Consider the following 18,755-nt stretch of genomic DNA (forward strand, 5'->3'; position numbering starts at 1 on the left):
TTTGAAGGGTGGGAGGAAAACAGAGCCACACACAGACACAGGGGGAATATACAAGCTCCTTAGAGACAACGCCGGATTCAAGCCCAGACTGCTGGCGCTGTAACGGAGTTGCGCTAACCACTGCTCCAACTGTTTTAAGTGAGTTCAAAACCAGAACAGAGGAAGAATTATCATCATTATTGAACTCTATATTGAGTACCCAAATGAAAGCTCAAGACCCACCCAAGGGCTCAGTGGTTAGCACAACACCATTATAGTGCCCACAACTCGAGGTTAAATCCCTTGCACCTTGAACCGACCCTTGCTCTGTGCCCACAGGTCTTTGAAGCAAGAGTGAATAGTCTCTGGTGAACCTGGGTATTGATAATTCAGGATCTGAACTTAATGGCCTCTCTGACTTCCCGGAGACGTGCTTGGCATTGGAGGGCAGAGCATGATCCAGCTCCAGGGATGCTGCCTGACCTGCTATTTCCTCTAGTTCTCGGAAACTTTGCTCCTGATTCACTGGGGTTCTTCAGATGGCGGCTGACGGAACCAGCATTTGGGATGTGTGCTACATCTCCATCAGGTGGGGGGGGGGGGGGGGGGGGGAAGAGTGTGAATGAGAGTTTGAGGGTAGTGGTGGTGAATGTCCCTCCCTCACTTGGCACCAGGATGTTGTTGGTGAGAATGTACTGGATGGTAGATGAACCTGGTAGGCGACTGGTGCACGTGGTCAAGGTTAACCCACTGGAGTCAACCTTATTCAGGAGAACCATCCCTGGAATGGGGGAAGAATCAGTCAGGCTGCTCAGAAAAGTTTTCCACCATCAACTTTGTTGGGGAAAGGGGGAAGGGAGGGGGCTTCAGTGGAGGGCGGGATGATCTATGATGGGTGTCTGGCAGAGAGGAGGGTAATGAGATGTGGTCTCAGAAGGGGTGATGGTCTTGATGGTGGGCATGTCGCTGGGGGTGGTCTCAAGATGAGGAAGTGATCTTGAGGTGCACGAAGGGTAGATGGAGTGCGGCGTCAGGAGTGGGGGAATGGCCATCTGAGGGTGAATGGTACACTCAGTCGTCTTGCAGAGAGTGGCCCTGGATGGAAGTGGTGAGGTGTTTTTGAAGAGAGGGTGGGTGTCTCAGAGTTTGATCACCTCCCAGGAGTTTGGTCGTGGATTGTGATCTCCAAGTATGGGATCCATTGGAAGGGGCAATGAAACAAAAAGGTTGATAGAACATCAATATAAACTATATGAACAAGGGATCAGGGCACCTACTGCCATCATTGCCAAGTCTACACGCTTTATTCGTTCATTTATCAGCCGATTGTACAAGTACAGCGTTCTCTGGTCTTCATTGCAACACACATATAGACGTGGCACGTTCTCACAGTACTTGTATGTAAATATAAAATAAGTAAATATTATAGTTAAATCAATGGTTGAGTCACGAGGGTTTGTATGAGCAGTTCATCACTCATACGGCAGTCTCATTTCTCATGGGAAAAAGCAGTTCCTCCACCTTGTGTATCTCGTTCCCGGCTGGAGTAGCAGTAAGATGGTGTGCGTGGTGGTAGGGATCCTCACTTATTTCACCAGCTCTCTTTAGACAGATTACAAATGGATTTGATGAGCTTGTGAGAAATCCTGAATAAACAAGAGACTTTTAGATCAAAGCTGCAAGTGTTGGCAGCGAACACAAAAACATTGATAATCAATGCCAGGCGTTATCAAGATTCTTAAACAAGAGAAAGAAGTGTTAATGCACTTATGCAGACTCAATATTTGTCTCAATATCAGATATGAATCAAGAAACTTGCATTGTATACATTCTCTTCCAAGTTACCCTGCAGAGCTTTCCAAGTTCTGATCCCCCTTGAGTTGATAGAGGATGCCTGAGGTACCACCCAATTAACCTACAACCCCTGGTACATTTCGAATGGTGGGGGGAAACCAGAGCCCCTGGGGAAAACCCAGGGGAGAACGTACAAACTCCTTACAGACAGCGTGGGATTTGAACCCTGGTCCCAATCACTGGCACTGTAACAACGTTGCTTTAACCATACCTCCTAAAGGAAAACCTCTTGAAAATGAGCTGCTCCGAAGTGGGACGCGATGGCGGGGAGCAGGAACGTTTGGAAGGTCGCACTGTGGGCTGGCCCAGGGAGGATAATTAATTCACATTCCTGCCTCTTGTCTGATTTCTCCAGGGACCTGTTGGAAAGGACGGAATTCCGGGACATCCAGGACAGCGAGGCGAGCCTGTAAGTCATGCCTCGAGCTCTGCCCTCTCATTGGCCACAAGGGATCAGAGGACTCCCACAAGGAATATGTGTGTGTCGCTGAGAGAGGTGCTGAATGCACTCGCCCTCTCATGCTGAGACGTATTCCTCCAGCTGTTCCAAAATCCCTCACAACTGGGTTCTCCTATGTTCTAATGTTCCTCCCAATTTCTGGATTTCCTTCCAACATTGAATGGGCTGTTCAACCATCCCAAAGCAATGGTGTTTCCCAGTCGTTCATCCTGTAGCCCATTCTCCCCACATTCCACCAATCACACCAGCAACATTTGCAGCAGTAACTCCATGTGGGCGGATACCAGAGCTCTCCAGACTGGGGCACTGAGAGCACATGCACACTCCACATTAGAGAGCACATGAGATCATGGTGAAACTCCAGTCTCTGGAGCTGGCATCAGTGGTATCACTAGGGTTGGTGCCATCTGGTACATTAATTCATGGTTTTACCCCCCCCCCCCCCCCACCCAGAAGGGACTGAGTGTACCGTGTGAAGAAGCAAAAGGTGTGTGTTTCTTGTATGTCCGGCATTGAGCAAGGGGTGGGCGGTGGCAGTGGTGCTGAGTGGGGGGGGGGGGTGTCTGACATTAGAAGGTTCAAATAAAGTAAATGACCTTCGACTTTTAGCCTTGTAGCTGGGTTTATGAGCTGGGTTGTTATAACGAATGGCAGGGATGTTTTTATAATAAACAATAAATTTCTGCTGCAACACTGCACAAGAATTTTATAGACAGTCATTTTGGTGTCACCCCCACTGCTGGTGTCATCCAGTGTGGTCCGTCCTGTCGCCCCCCCCCCCCCCCCCCAACCCCCGTGACTTCAGTGGCTGGCATTAAAACGGAGGGTGGTTATCATTCTTAACATTAAACAAGTCAACAAAACAACAGACCACCAAGATCTACAGATGCTGGAAACCTGCGCAGCCAAAAATGAAAAGTTGGAGGGGTTCACTGAGTTAGGCTTGGAGAGAAAAAAGGTCTCAACCCAAAACACTGACTGACTATTTCTGTCTGTGATGCAGCCTGACTCATTGAATTCGCCAGCTTCTCCTTGTTTGCTTGGAAGTGTTGGATGTATGGTCATGAGACCCACTCTTACCACAGGCCAAAGGTGATGGATTCAGGTCCTTCCCCAGAGCTTTGAACTCAAAGGTCCCACCCGAAGTTCCCAGTGCGCTACTGAGGAAGTGCCACGTAGTTTAAGGCACCACCCGCTGGATGAAAATTTACACCAATACTTAATCAGGATTTTCAGGGAAAGCCCCAGTGCTCTCAGGTGGACTTCAGGGTTCAAAGTTCCTTTTGTTGTCATGTGCACAAAATTGGTTTTCTTTTGCTTGACCTTGTAAGAGGTACCACTCGGCCAGGGTCCCTATCTCACTCTGGTGAGATTTTTCCCTGGTCTTGGAGTCCCACAGCCAGACTGAAACCACCCACAAATTGGAGGAACAACACCTCAGCTTCTGTCTGGGCACCCTCCAACCAAATTGCATTACCATTGACTTCTATAGTTTCCATTAAACTCCCTCCCCCTCTTCTTCCCCTGTCCCCTTTCCTACAGCTGTTTCTGTCCCTGTCTCTCGCTCTCTCTCCATCTCTCTCTGTCACCTTTTCCCTCTGTTGCCTTTCCATATAACCATATACAGCACAGAACAGGCCAGTTTGGCCCTACTAGTCCATGCCGGAACAAATGTACACCCTCCTAGTCCCACTGACCAGCACCTGGTCCATACCCCTCCAATCCTCTCCCCTCCATGTAATTATTCAGTCTTTCCTTAAATGTAAATAACCTCCTTGCATCAACCACCTCTGCTGGAAGCTCATTCCACATCCCAACCACCCTTTGCATGAAGAAATTTTCCCTCATGTTCCCCTTATAATTTTCCCCTTGCAATCTCAAACCATGGCCTCTGGTTTGAATATCCCCCACTCTGAATTGAAAAAGCCTATCCACGTTGACTCTCTCTGTCCCTTTTAAAATCTTGAACACCTCCATCAAATCCCCCCTCAATCTTCTACGCTCCAGAGAAAAAAGCCTCAGGCTGCTCAACCTTTCTCTGTAACTCAAACCCTGACATCCTGCCAACATTCTCGTGAACCTTCTCTGCACCCTCTCTATTTTGTTTACATCCTTCCTATAATTTGGTGACCAAAACTGTACACAGTACTCCAAACTTGACCTCACCAATGCTTTGTACAATTTCATCATAACATCCCAACCCTTGAATTCAATACTCCGATTTATGAAGGCCAACATTCCAAATGCCTTCTTCACCACTCTATCTACCTGAGTATCAACTTTGAGGGTACTATTTACCATATCTCCTAAATCCCTTTGTTGCTCTGCACTCCTCAATTGTCTACCATTCAATGTATATGACCTATTTAGATTTGCCTTTCCAAAATGCAACACTTCACACTTATCCGTATTAAATTCCATCAGCCATTTCTCAGCCCACTCCTCTAGCTTTCCTATATCTCTTTTTAAGCTACGGTAATCTTCCTCACTGTTCACAATACCACCAATCTTTGTATCATCTGCAAACTTGCTTACCCAAATCTCCACCCCTACTTCCAGATCGTTAATATATATAACAAACAATAGTGGACCCAGGACCGATCCCTGAGGAACTCCATTAGTCACCGGCCTCCAATTTGACAAACAATTTTCTACCACTACTTTCTGACACCTCCCATTCAACCATTGCTGAATCCATTTCACTACCTCCTTATTTATACCTAATGCCTCCACCTTTTTTCCTAACCTCCTGTGGGGACTTGGTCAAAAGCTTTACTAAAGTCTAAATAGACAACATCCACAGCCTTCCCTTCATCAATCTTTTTTGTAACCCCCTCGAAAAACTTTATAAGGTTTGTTAAGCATGATCTACCCCTGACAAAACCATGCTGACTACTACCTATCAATCCCTGTTCTTCAAAATATTTGTAAATGCCATCCCTCAGAACACTTTCCATCAACTTACCCACCACAGACGTCAGACTCACAGGCCTATAATTTCCAGGCTTACATTTGGACCCTTTCTTAAACAGCGGAACAACATGAGCCACCCTCCAATCCTCTGGCACTACCCCAGTGACCAGTGACATCCTAAATATTTCTGTTAATGGTCCCACTATCTGTACACTAGTCTCCCTGAGAGTCCTTGTGAATACATTGTCCGGACCCAGAGATTTGTCCACCTTTATCTTTATTAACACTGTCATCACTACCTCCTCGGTTATCCTTATATGATTCATGGCCTCCCCACTATTTTTCTTTACTTCAACTGGTCCAATATTTTTTTTTCCCTAGTGAATACCGAGGAAAAAAAATCATTTAAAATTTCCCCCATCTCCTCTGACTTTTCACATAACCTACCCTCCTTATCTACAAGGGGTCCAATTCTGTCCCTCACTAATCTTTTACTTTTGATGTACCTATAGAAACCCTTTGAATTTATTCTTACTCTGCCTGCCAAAGCCTCTTCGTGCCTCTTTTTGGCCTTGCTAATTTCTTTCTTAAGATTTTTTTCTACACTCCTTGTAGTCCTCTTTCAATTTATCATCACCCTGCTGTTTAATCATCTTGTACACCTCCCTCTTCTAACCAAATTTCTAAACCAAGGCTCCCTATGACTTCCAGCCTTTCTTTTGATGCTCACTGGGACATATCTACTCTGTACTCTCAAAATTTCTTCTTTGAATATTCTCCATTTTTCATTTACATCCTTTCCTGAAAAAATCATGTCCCATTCAATACTCCCCAAAGCCATTCTGATTCCTTCAAAATTTGCTTTTCTCCAATCCAGAACCTCAACTTTAGGCCCTTCTTTGCTCTTCCCTAAATCTACCCTAAAATCTACCCTAATCTACCCAATTTGTTCTCCAACATTAACCTCAGACACCTGACCTATCTCGTTCCCTAGCAGGAGATCCAGTATTACACCGTCCCGAGTCGGTTCCTCTACGTATTGATTAAGAAAACTATCTTGCACACATTTGACAAACTCTAGCCCATCCAGCCCTCTTACTGTATGGGTATCCCAATCAATGTGAGGGAAGTTAAAATCTCCCATGATCACTACCTTAAGTTTATTCCACATATATGCTATCTCCTTAAAAATTTGTTCTTCCAATTTTCTTGGCCCATTTGGTGGTCTATAATACACTCCTATTAGTACCCTGATGCCTCCTCCACCCCTCAATTCTACCCAAACAGCCTCACTGGACGATCCCTCCAAACCATCCTGCCACCTCACGGCAGTAATGTCCTCCTTAACAAGCAGAGCAACTCCTCCCCCTTTTTTACCCCCTGATCTATCACATCTAAAACATTTGTATTCTGGAATATTTAGTTGCCAGCCCTGACCCTCCTGTAACCAGGTCTCACTAATTGCCACAACATCATGATTCCAAGTGCCAATCTATGCTCTAAGCTCATCTACCTTGTTCACTATGCTTCTTGCATTAAAATATATGTATTTCAGAGAATGACCCTCACCTATATTCTATTTTCTACCTTTTTCCCTAATCTCCATCCTACCTTTGTTATCGTTATTATTCCTATCTAGGTGGCCATGCTCCCTTGATACTGCTCTCACACTCTGTTCCCCACCCCCCTGCCAAACTAGTTTAAACCTTCCCCCACAGCTCTAGCAAATCTACTTGCCAGCACATTGGTCCCCCTCCAGTTCAAGTGGAGTCCGTCCCTTTTGTACAGGTCCGACCTTCCCCAGAAGAGATCCCAATGATCCAGAAATCTTATGCCCTGCCCCCTGCACCAGCTCTTTAGCCACACATTCATCCTCCACATCCTCCTATTACTACCCTCACTAGCTCGTGGCATGGGCAGCAATCCAGAGATTACAACCTTGGAGGTCCTGTTTTTTAACTTCCTGCCTAATTCTATGTATTCCTGTTTCTAACTAAGTCATTGGTCCCCACATGGACCACGACTTCTGGTTGCTCACCTTCCCCTTGCAGAATTCTGTGAACTCGATCAGAGATATCCCTGACCCTGGCACCAGGGAGGCAACAGACCAACCTGGATCCCCGATCTCATCCAACAAACCTCCTATCTGTCCCTCTGACAAGTGAGTCCCCAACCACAATTACCCTGTTCTTATCCCTTCTTCCCTTCTGAGCCTCAGGGGCAGCCCCTGTGCCAGAGACCTGACCCCCACGACTCGTCCCTGATAGGCTGTTCCCCCCAGCAGTATCCAATGCCGAATACATGTTGCTGAGGGGCACTTCCACAGGGGTACTCTGCATTGGCACTCTCCCTCCTTTCCTTACAGTCACCCAATTCCCTGACTCCTGCCTTCTAGGGGTGACTGTCTCCCTGTAACTCCTCTCTATCACTGCCTCTGCTTCCCTTATGATCCTCAGTTCATCCAATTGCAACTCAAACTCCCTAACACGGTCGCTCATGAGTTGCAATTGGATGCACCTTTTGCAGGTATAGTCGTCAGGAACAGATGTGTTGTCCCACAATTGGAACATTTGACTACCCCAGCTGACTCCATTACCTCCTTTCTCAATGTATATAGGTTATTTAAAAGAAAAACTAAATAAAAAATACTAAAAGACTAACCAAAAAGGACACCTTACCACACAGGGAGCTCCTTCTTACCGAAGTCCCTCGAGCCAAAGTCCCAAGTCTCCACTCCTTCACTGCCCCACTCCTCACTGGCTGCTCCCTCCCCTTTCACTCCTTTTATTGGCCCCTTGACCAATTAACCCCGTCACTTTCACCAAGCTCCTCCTCCTCCGACTCCCAGCCGAACCAAGTAGGCCCAGGCCCTGGTATGCCCCCGACTTTTAATAGCTTTCCTTCTTGTCACTTTCACCAAGCTCCTCCTCCTCCGACTCACAACCTGTCTCTCTCCGAGCTCCTCCTCTGTCTCACAGCAGAGCCAAAAATCAATTCTCACCCTTCCTCCTATCAATTTCTATCAATGCTCTGTTGGTCTGGACCACTTACCCTGCCAGTCTCCAGTCTTTATTTTGTGCCTTCCAGTTCTTTGCTTATTCCCTGGTTCAGGATTGAAACGTCGATAATATATCGTTACCAACTATGGACGCTGCGCGACCGGCTGAGTTCCTCCAGCATCTCTGTGTTCTTTTACTGAAGACCTTATTTTCCTTGTCCTTCTCTGCAGGGTTTCCAAGGCAAGAATGGCCCCATTGGTCCCACCGGGGTTGTCGGACCTCAGGTAAGGAGAAGGCCTTCAGGTCAGGCTGAGTGGGCGCATGACGTGGGTTGTGTAAACTGAGTGACTGCTGGGTTTGTGTGGCTGGGGGCCTGCAGTCAGTTCAACACCTTCCTCTTACCCTGGGATCCAAGAACTGTTGAAGTAGGACTCGGGGTCTGATGGGGACACATGAGGGTAGGATCTTAGGCAACAAACAAAATCCACTGCAGGATCTCAGAGGATTGAGCAAGATTTTTCAGGGGAGGGAATTCTCTACATTTCAGGACGAAGCTCTTCACCAAGAGCGAGGGTCATGGTGACTGTTTGAAGCTGTGGATTAACCACTCTTATTGATTGGTGAGGAGATTTAATGAAATTACTATTGTCATATGTACTGAGATGGAGGGAAAAGCATGCTATTCCAGGCAAGTCAATTCATACTTGTAGTGCAGTAATGATACAAATGCACAAAGGTTTAGGGTATAGACTATCACAAGGACAAAGTTCAGGGTAAAAATTCATTTAGACACACAGCACAGTAACAGGCCCTTTTGGCCCATGCTGCCAATTTACTCCCTATTAACCTGCACCCCCCGGTACATTTTGAGGAAACTGTACCCCCATCCGGGGGGGGAGGGGGGAACCCATGCAGACACATGGGGAGAATGTACAGTGCAGGATTCGAACCCAGGTCCGGTTCGATCACTGGCGCTGTAATGGTGTTGCACTAACTGCCCCTGCAGAGAAAGGTTGAGTTACGGAGGTGCAGGGGCAAATGAGAGGTCCTGATAATGGCAGGATAGAAATTTGTCTTGGAACGCGGAGGTTCGTGTTTTCAAGCACACGAACAGAAGTGGAGGGGGAGGGGGAAGAGAGCATGACCAGGGTGGGAGGGGTCTTTTAATTAAAGACACACAAGACCTCCAGATGCCGATGAGGAGTTGGAGGGATTCAGTGGGTCAGGAACCATCCATGGGTAGTAATGGTCAGTCAATGTTTCAGGTTGGAACCATTTATCGAAGTGTTCTGACCCAGATGGTTGACTGACCATTTCTATCTGTGGGGGATTCCCTCCAGCTTGCTTTAATTATTTTGTCAAGACAGTAAGAAGTGGTCCTTTTTTTCTTAAATAATGCCTTCTAATTTTAAACGCAGCCCACTGTCCTGCTGTGCTGACAGAAATCCATAAAGTGATGCATTTCCCTCGAAGTGCATCGCCACCTCTGGCAGCAGTAGGATGGGGAGGAACAGCATCTCCATCTAGGGGTGCACCTGAGCCCTCTGTGAGCGAGGCCGCATGACCCAGGTGCCACCTAGAGTGTGCGACAGGCTGGTGAGACCCAATTGCAGCAATTCCAACAGGTGATGGAATCTGCAGGAGGAACTCAGAGGGGTGGCAGCATCTGTTGCGGGAAATAGAGCAGTGATGTTTCAGGTCAAGACACTGAATACTCTATCAAGAACTATTTTAACACCATTGGTCCAAGTTCAAGTTTATTATCATCTGACTATATGTACATTTACAGTCAGATAGAAAATTTTCTTTGGATTACGGTGCCCACGAATAATACACAGTACAGAATAATATACATCAAAATATTAGATAAAATAAATAGTTATAAATATTTCAGTTATTTAGGGACAGCACAGTTAGCATAGCAGTTAGGGCAATGCTGTTCCAGCGCCAGCGAGCCGGGTTCAAATCTGACGCTGTCTGAAAGGAGTTCGCCTGTTCTCCCCATGTCTGCGAGGGTTTTCCCCAGGTTTCCTCCCACCCTCCAAAAATGTACCAGAGTTGTAGGTTAATCAGCTCATGGGCCGGAAGGGCCTGTTTCTGTGCTCTTGTGTCTAAATTTAATTCACTCATTTCATTTAGAAGCTTCTTGAGGAAATCATTCGTCAACTTCACACCCTACGGGAAGAAGCTATTTCCCAGCCTGGCAATCCTGTGCTTCAGTGCCTCCTTCCTGATGGTAGTGGGTCAAACATACTGTGAGCTGGATGGATAGGGTCCTCAATAATTAATAGAGCCCTATTTAAGCAGTGCTCCCGGCGAACGTCGTCAATAGAGGGAAAAGAGACCCCAGTGATCTAACCTGCCATTTTAATAATCCTCTGTATTGACTTTCCATCAGATGCTTTTCAGCCGGCATTATCACAATATGATTCAGTCAGACAGGACACTCAATTGTGCTCCTGTTAACTGTTGTCAGGATGGGACCATTTAGTTCTGGGAAGAATTATTTGCGCTTTCCTTACAATATACTTTGACTTGAAAGGTATATTAATGGATCCATCTCTGTACCTCAAAAGAAGTCACAGTAAGGTTCGAACATTTCTCACTGAGATTGCCCAGTTCTTGGTGCATAACTCCCCCAATGGCTTTGAGACTTGGAAAACATTGCTTTTGTGTGCTATCCAGGAAAGTCAACCCATTATTAAGTTCAACAAGCAGTGCAAAATAAGGCAAAAGTGGACAGTACAGTCATACGCCGCATAACGTCTGTTTGGGCAACGCCCAACCGTGGTCTCATAAGGTTAAACAGTGAAAGCCCAATTTTATGCACCCCAATTTAATGCGAATTCGGCTACAATGAAGTGAGTCATTGGACTTGGGCATCAGGCTCCCGGCAGAACCAGGGACATCGGGCTCCTGGCTGGAGCCGAACGTCGGGCTCCCAGTAAGAGGGTGGACTTCAGTCTCTCAGCAGGTGTGGGGACGGCAGACTGCTGGCAGCAGCAGGGACTTTGGGTTCCTGGCCTGAGCGGGGACTTTGGGCAAAATGCAAGTGCTGTGTAACCCTGATTTAGCATGGCCCTGTTTTTATTTGGCAATGAGGTTTTATGGACCCCAATGATCACGTTACAACAAGGGTTCACCTTAATAGAGTTCAGAAATCCTGATCAGAGAACAGGTCGTAGTGATTGTGCTGCCAGACATATAATGGTACAGTCCATATATAATCTAATACATATGTCTTAATAGTCATAATAAACGTATATGTTACTGGCTTATGTATGGACTATATTTTCTATCATTATTTTAATGTGAACTTTCCCTACTTACGAATAAACACTTACTATGTAACAGTGTAAGCTTGAACTCATAGGCAACAGTATAGAATCTCATCTATCCCGTGTCCCTTGAGTGTTGTAGGTTTGCTAGGTATGCAATCTAGTGTTCAAGTAGTGTTGCAATCTAGTAGCAAGCATCGAATCCATGCTGCTGAAGACCCAACTGTGCTGGGTGGGTCACGAATCCAGAATGGAGGACCATCGCCTTCCCAAGATCGTGTTCTATGGCGAACTCTCTACTGGCCACCGAGACAGAGGTGCACCAAAGAAGAGGTACAAGGACTGCTTAAAGAAATCTCTTGGTGCCTGCCACATTGACCACCGCCAGTGGGCTGATCTCGCCTCCAACCGTGCATCTTGGCGCCTCACAGTTCAGCGGGCAGCAACCTCCTTTGAAGAAGACTGCAGAGCCCACCTCACTGACAAAAGACAAAGGAGGAAAAACGCAACACCTAACCCCAACCAACCAATTTTCCCTTGCAACCGCTGCAACCGTGCCTGCCTGTCCCGCATCGGACTTGTCAAGTCACCAACGAGCCTGCATAAATCTTCGTCCGCGAAGCCAAGCCAAAGAAATCTAGTGTTCTCACAACGTCCAAATCGCATAGCGCCCTACTTCACAGAACATATTGTGGATGTTAAGCAGCGCGTGACTGTACTGTGCTACAGAGAAAGGATTCTGTTGAAACATTTGACTACAGTGGGAAAGAAACTGTCCTCGAGTCTGGTGTTTTGGGCTTTCTTCTGCCCTTCAGGAGTTGGGGGGGGGGGTAGAAGAGAATGTGATTGGGGTAGGATTGTTCTTTAAGATTCTTTTATTGTCATGTAATAAAACAGATGTGATACACAAAATTGCATTTAGACAAAGATCCACCATCAGCAGAAATTGTCCGGCACCCCTTACAGTCCGAGAAAGCGAAGCAAAAGAGAGGTCCGCACCCACCGCCCCCCACAGTCGCTGAGTGTCCGTGGATTCTCCTCCAGCACTCCCGCAGCTTCTGCAGCTGCACAGACTTCAGTCCAAACCATCAGCCACCTGAGCTTCCAATCCAATTCTCCGACACCATCAGGAAGCCTTCAGCACCCAGAGCCCCTCCAGACCTCAGCAATCTGTCGATTCCTAGTTCCAATACCAAGTAACACTTCCAGCAGTCTCTCGCCTACTGTGAGTCCTGTGGCTGCAAGTCGCCAACAGCGTGTTCTTCGACCTCGGAGGTCCTCACTTGTCTGTGGCCCTGGCCACCATCCCGTGGGTCTTCTCCTTTGCTTCTCCTCAAATGGTCTCCCTGTTTTCCGGTACCCTGTGCCCAGTCCTCTGCTCCCCTGGAGTCTGCAACCCCCACCCCCCCTCCCACCACTGCGGAGGCCTCTGCCAGCACAAGATCTTCCCAACTCCGGCCCAGACCTTGTGATTGCAGGGATTTTAGAATAAAACACCATCAGCTCCTTTAACAAGCCAGTATGGAGCTGTCGCTAGAGAAACCAGACGGTAGAACCCCGCCAGATGAGTGTTGTGCTCCCGGGTCCGCACCAGCGGCAGCGCGACCGTTACAGCAGCTCCAGCAATGCCACCATTTTAATAATATGTGGCTGCCTTACAGCTGGAAGTGTTGGAGCTTGTAAGGGCCAGAACTGTGTTCACAACCCTGCAGTCTTGGACCGAGCCCAAGTTGTGACGCATCCACATGGGATATGGTGCACCTATAACATTCAGAAAGAGACAGTGGGGACCTGCTGAATTTCCACAAGTAATTGGAAGGTATTGAAGGGAGAAATCATAGAGGGGAGCCTCAACTATAAAGAGAGACAGCATGCAAAGAAGGAATTCTAAAAGCCAGATGGAGAGACTGGCTGGTTGGTGCTTTGTTCTATATATATTGCTTGAACCTTCTACTTCATTGCGAAGTGAAAAATGTTATAGGGCCAAATGGCTCAGAAGCAGGCACATTGACCTGGTACGTCCACGTGGATCATTAAGTATCAGACACCATTTAAAAGGCATTTATAACAGCGCTTTCACAGGCAGGGCTTAGAACAACAAGGTCCCATTATAGAAAAAACAGGGATGTGTAAATTGGCACAATTAGCGCTACACTATTACGGCGACAGTGACCTGGAGTTCGATCCCATGCTGGCTGTAAGAAGTACTCCATGTGTCTGCGTTGTTTCCTCCAGGTGCTCCAGTTTCCTCCCACCCTACAAAATGTTCAGGCTTGCAGGTAAATTTGGGGGTAACTGGGCAGCACACGGTAAATAAAATTTGTTAAAAAATTATATGGACACTGGTTAGTATGGACATGGTGGGCTAAAGGGCCTATACAAGGCTATGTCTTTATCCATCTAATCCCATTTAAATTGTAAATTTAGATGCCCTGCAGAGTAACAGGCCCTTCTGGCCTACGAGCCCATGCCAGCCAATTACACCCAAATGACCAATGCATTTTGAAAAGTAGGAGGAAACTGGAGCACCCAGAGGAAACTAACGCAGACGTGGGGAGAATGTGCAAACTCCTTACAGACACCACTGGATTCAAACCCAAGGACCCTGGCATTGTGATAGCATTGCGCTAACTGCTATGGTGACCATACTGCCCTTTTACCAGGACCTTTTGTTCCTTGGGATTCACATTCTCTTCTGGGTGTTTCCTGCTGTTGTACGGATAAAGGATCTGGGGAAGAGGGACTGGAGGAAGTGACTTACCCCATGGCTTGTCCACCAGGGCTCAGCTGGTGAAACCGGGCCAGTTGGCGAGAGGGGCCACCCTGGACCTCCAGGCTCCCCCGGAGAACAAGGAATTCCAGGTACGGCTGGCAAGGAAGGAGTGAAGGTACGTTTACAATGTTGGCGGGCATCTGGGATCCCCTGCCCATCCTCTCGTTCCCCTCTGGGCCTCCCTCTTGAAGAACATTTTGTTAATTTGGTCACCTACGGTGGTCCACATACTTTCCTTCTGACCTCACCCTCCCACTTTCAATTTCCACCTCACTCACTGCATCCTTGAACTTTAGATCTTTTGATCTATTGGTTTAGCTGGGAGAACCAACACGAACACTCTCGTCACAACCTACCTGTAGAGCTTAATAGCTGATGCAGGAATGCTGTGGAAACAAAGGCCACAATTTCTGCAAGGGCTTTGAGCCAAAGGCCTCTCCCCTCCTGCCTTCTCGTGTGTCAAGGAACTCTTTCTTTTCCCCCCCATCCCACCCCACACTCCCCATCATTGATTCCAGCGGGGGATGCACCTTTATGAAGCCACACCAGTTTCAAAGGAAGTGACATTACACCTGGACTACCAGCCAGGCTTCGCCTGAATCACTCAGAAGGGGCATCCCCAGGTCACAGGCTAATCACCAAATCCCTTCTCTCTCTCTCCAGCTTCCCCCCCTCCACCCCCCAAACCCTTGCCAATTCTGTAAACCATGCAATTCCCAGGCACGTTAAAATCCAGGGAGAACCAAGAACGAAAAATCCCTCTGATTTTCCCAGCCATTGTTTGAGTAAAACATGAAAATCTGCAGACACCGTGATCGAAGTAAAAACACAACGCTGGAGAAACTCAGCAGGTCAAACAGTGTCCTTTATGTAGCAAAGATAAAGATACATAACCAAAATTTCGGGCTTGAGCCCTTCATTATGGTATGGATTGTTCAAATAGCCTCCCCCCATCTTGCATCCTGGGCATAACAGGGAAATGAATTAAATCCTGAACTTTTCTCTAGGAGGTATAACACCCTTTGTTCTCCCTGCAGGGAGATCCAGGCCCCATCGGCTCTCCTGGGAAGCCTGGGCCAGCAGGATTACGAGGGTTTGAAGGAACCAGGGGACAACCGGGAGAACTGGTGAGTAGCTCTGCTCAGGAACGGTCGATGCCTCGTCATCCATGCTCAGAACACGCTGTTTGAGTAGCTGGATTGATAATCCCGGACAACATTTTTTTTCAAAAGTTTGCTTCTGGGGGGGAAAAAAATGGGGATTATGAAAGACTACTTCAAGCTGAAATCGATGATAATTTTAGATTTGCTGAATTTAGCATGTTTAATCACATAATGATTCTGACACATTGCGTTAGTTTAACTGACCTAAAAATGTTTTGCCGCTGATTTTCGTTAGTACTCAGCATCTAATGTCTCTCATGTCCTTGTCCACCAATAGTTCACCAGCACTGATGAATTCCAAATGATCTGATGCCTCTTTTCCATGGCCACAATGTCTTGGTGAAACCTTTCACCATGTTTGTCACTGACTGCACCACAGTATTGAATCTTCCTGAAAGCAATAAGTGCTGTTGTTAAGTACATTCACTATGCCATTGCCTGAAGAATATGCGCATCAACATTCATTTTAATGTAATGCACAGCAGCATCTGTGGAAGGCAGGAGACAGTCGCCATATTGGGCTGACACCATTCATCAAGAATCCCCAGAAGCCTGGGGAAGAGCAGGGGTTGGTGGATGATAGGTGAGTACAGGTGGGAGGGCAAAGAAATGGGATGTAAAAGTTAGAAGCTAGGAAGCTAAGACATTGGTGAGGCCAAATTTGGAATATTGTTTGCAGTTCTGGTCACCAAATTATAGAAAGGATATCAGTAAGATTGAAAGAGCGGAGAGAAGATTTACTAGGATGTTGCCAGATCTTCAGGAGTTGAGCTGCAGGGAAAGATTAAACAGGTTAGGACTTTATTCCTTGGAGCGAAGAAGAATGAGGGGACATTTGATGGACGTTTACAAAATCCTGAGTGGTATAGACAGAGTAAATGTGAGTAGGCTCTTTCGCTTAGATTAGGAGAGATAAATATAAGAGGACATGGCTTTAGAGTGAAAGGTGAAAGGTTTAGGGGGAACATCTTCACTCAGAGAGTGCTGGGAGTTTGGAAGGAGCTGCCATCTGACATGGTAAATGTGGGCTCACTCTTAAGTTTTAAGAATAAATTGGATAGCTACATGGATAGGAGAGGTCTGGAGGGTTATGGAATGGGAGCATGTCAGTGGGACTAGCGGAATGATGTTTCGGCACAGTCTAGAAGGGCCAAATGGCCAGTTTTCTTTGCTGTAGTGTTCTATGGTTCTAAGTGATAGGAAGGTGAGGGATGAAGAAGATGCACTTAGGCGGAAGGCCTCCTGTATATCGGGGAGTTTGGAGGTAGACTGGGTGTCATGGCGGACGGGGCAAAGATGCTCAGTGGAGCGATTTTGCCTCCCCCACTCTTAATCTGTGTCCATTCTCCCTGATGTACAGGAAACCACACCAGGCCTTTTTCCTCATCCCTCCACTCTCCTTCCCAGCTTCTTAATATTTTCTTTTGGACAGACAATAGGCCCTTACTGCCCTCCCACCCAAATACCCCAATTAACCTACAAACCCCCCCCCCCACCTCAATGTTTTGAAAGGTGGGAGCACCCGTAAGAAACCCATGCAGGCACAGGGAGAATGCGCCAACTCCTTACAGTCAGCGCCGGATCCGAACCCAGGCCACTGTAATTGTCCACTACGCTAACTTGCATCGAATGGAAGTTTCAGAATCTTGCCCGCACGTCCGTCCCTGCAGAAAGAGACAGCGGAGCAGCAGACCTACCTCCTCGTGATTCTTCCTCAGATACGCCAACTCTTCTTTAGCTGCATTTATGTCATCTTCCAACTCCTTACAATATGGATATATTCCTCCTTCATCCCCTTGAGATCGGCGATATCAGCTTCCTCCGATTGTCTGGTACAAAACTAATTTTCATATCTAATGTGAAGATGAATGAAATCAAGAATTGTCAACGTAAATCAAAAAAGCAAAGAATCAGGATGACAAAAATCTGTATAAAGAGGGGTGGGTATTGGAGTTCAGTATCAGTTAAGACTCTAGGCAGTGCTGGATTTAGGCAGATGCTAAACAGGCTGCAGCCTGGGGCCTCACAATCCGCAGGGGCCTCAATAATATATTAATTTATGTTAAAACTATTTTAAAAATGACATTTAAGTTTTGTTTCCAGGCTATATACTATATTATAATCTATGCTAGAGTTCAAGCCAACCAAATGATAAATATATGAAAAAACACGCAAATGCTGGAGAAACTCAGCAGGTCAAACAATGCCTTTATGTAGCAAAGGTGAAGATACCTCACCAAGGTTTCGGGCTGGAGCCCTTCATCGAGGTGTGGAGGAAACGTGAGACATGTCCGAACAAAAGGGGGAAGGGGGGTGGTGAGGGTGAGAGATGATAGGTGGGGGGGAGGAGTCTAGGTTAAGTGGCAGAGAAAGGAAGTAGGAACTGGAATAACAAGCTAAAGGTGGGGGGGGGGGGGGGTGGTGGGCAAGCTGATTAGTGGAATGCAGTGAACTCAATGTTTATGCCCTGGGGTTGGAGAGTGCCCAGACAAAAAATGAGATGTTGTTCCCCCAATCTGCGGGTGGTCAGGGTGGGGTAATGTGAAAGAGCATAGACAGACACGTGAGCTTGAAAGTGTGACTCAGAATTGAAATGGTTGGCTACGGGGAGGTCGCTTTTGTGGCGAACGGAGAGGAGGTGCTGGGCAAAGTGATCCCTTAATCTGTGACCGATCTCTCCGATGTAGAGAAGGCCACAGAGGGTGCACCGGATGCATTAAATGAGTTCTCTGGAGGTACAGGTGAAGTTTGGGACCTCGAACTGTGGTGAGGGAGGTGGTGTGGGTGAAGGTATTACACCTCCTTCTTATGTAGTAAGTAGTATGTAGTAAACTTGACTGGTTCACAGGGAAGGGTCCCCTAAACTTTGAGCAAAGTCCTAAGGTGGGGGGAGGGGGGGCATAGCCAAAGAAAGTGTTGAGAATAGCTGGTCTGTTTCCTTTCCTTGTTCAATATTTTTATGTAATAATACATACATAGAGAAAAAAGATTGATGCATAACACTGATACAGATGTAACAAAGTAAGAAAACTCATTAACAGATTTTTTTAAACCTTATACGACATTATTTATTCAAGGACATAGTGAAAAAAAATGAAAAAAGAGAAAACAAAATTAAAACTATGATTATATAATCCAAACCCTAAACCATTCCAAAGTTGTAGGGCAACATAAAGAAAAAGTACACTATTAGTCAAAATAAGAAAGGCAAATCCATGAGAATCTCAAATAACATAATTATCATTCCCATTAAAGATTATGAAAGTAATTCAAAAAGGAGTCTCACAGATTAGAAAAAAATTAATTTATAATACATGTTGAATATCTTATTTTCTC

General features: G+C 46.5%; 1 protein-coding gene across 2 annotated transcripts in view; it reads left to right on the forward strand.

Annotated features, from left to right (window-relative positions):
- Positions 1-18,755, forward strand: part of LOC138758440 (collagen alpha-1(XI) chain-like) — a 337,229-nt gene that overhangs the window by 209,889 nt on the left and 108,585 nt on the right. For both annotated transcript variants that reach the window (XM_069927352.1, XM_069927353.1), the window contains 4 exons: positions 2,189-2,242; positions 8,436-8,489; positions 14,264-14,371; positions 15,294-15,383. In XM_069927352.1, the coding sequence (XP_069783453.1) occupies positions 2,189-2,242; positions 8,436-8,489; positions 14,264-14,371; positions 15,294-15,383 (306 nt within the window). The remainder of the gene's footprint in view (positions 1-2,188; positions 2,243-8,435; positions 8,490-14,263; positions 14,372-15,293; positions 15,384-18,755) is intronic.

This window comes from Narcine bancroftii, chromosome 3, assembly GCF_036971445.1.
Source record: "Narcine bancroftii isolate sNarBan1 chromosome 3, sNarBan1.hap1, whole genome shotgun sequence".
Lineage (NCBI taxonomy): Eukaryota > Metazoa > Chordata > Chondrichthyes > Torpediniformes > Narcinidae > Narcine > Narcine bancroftii.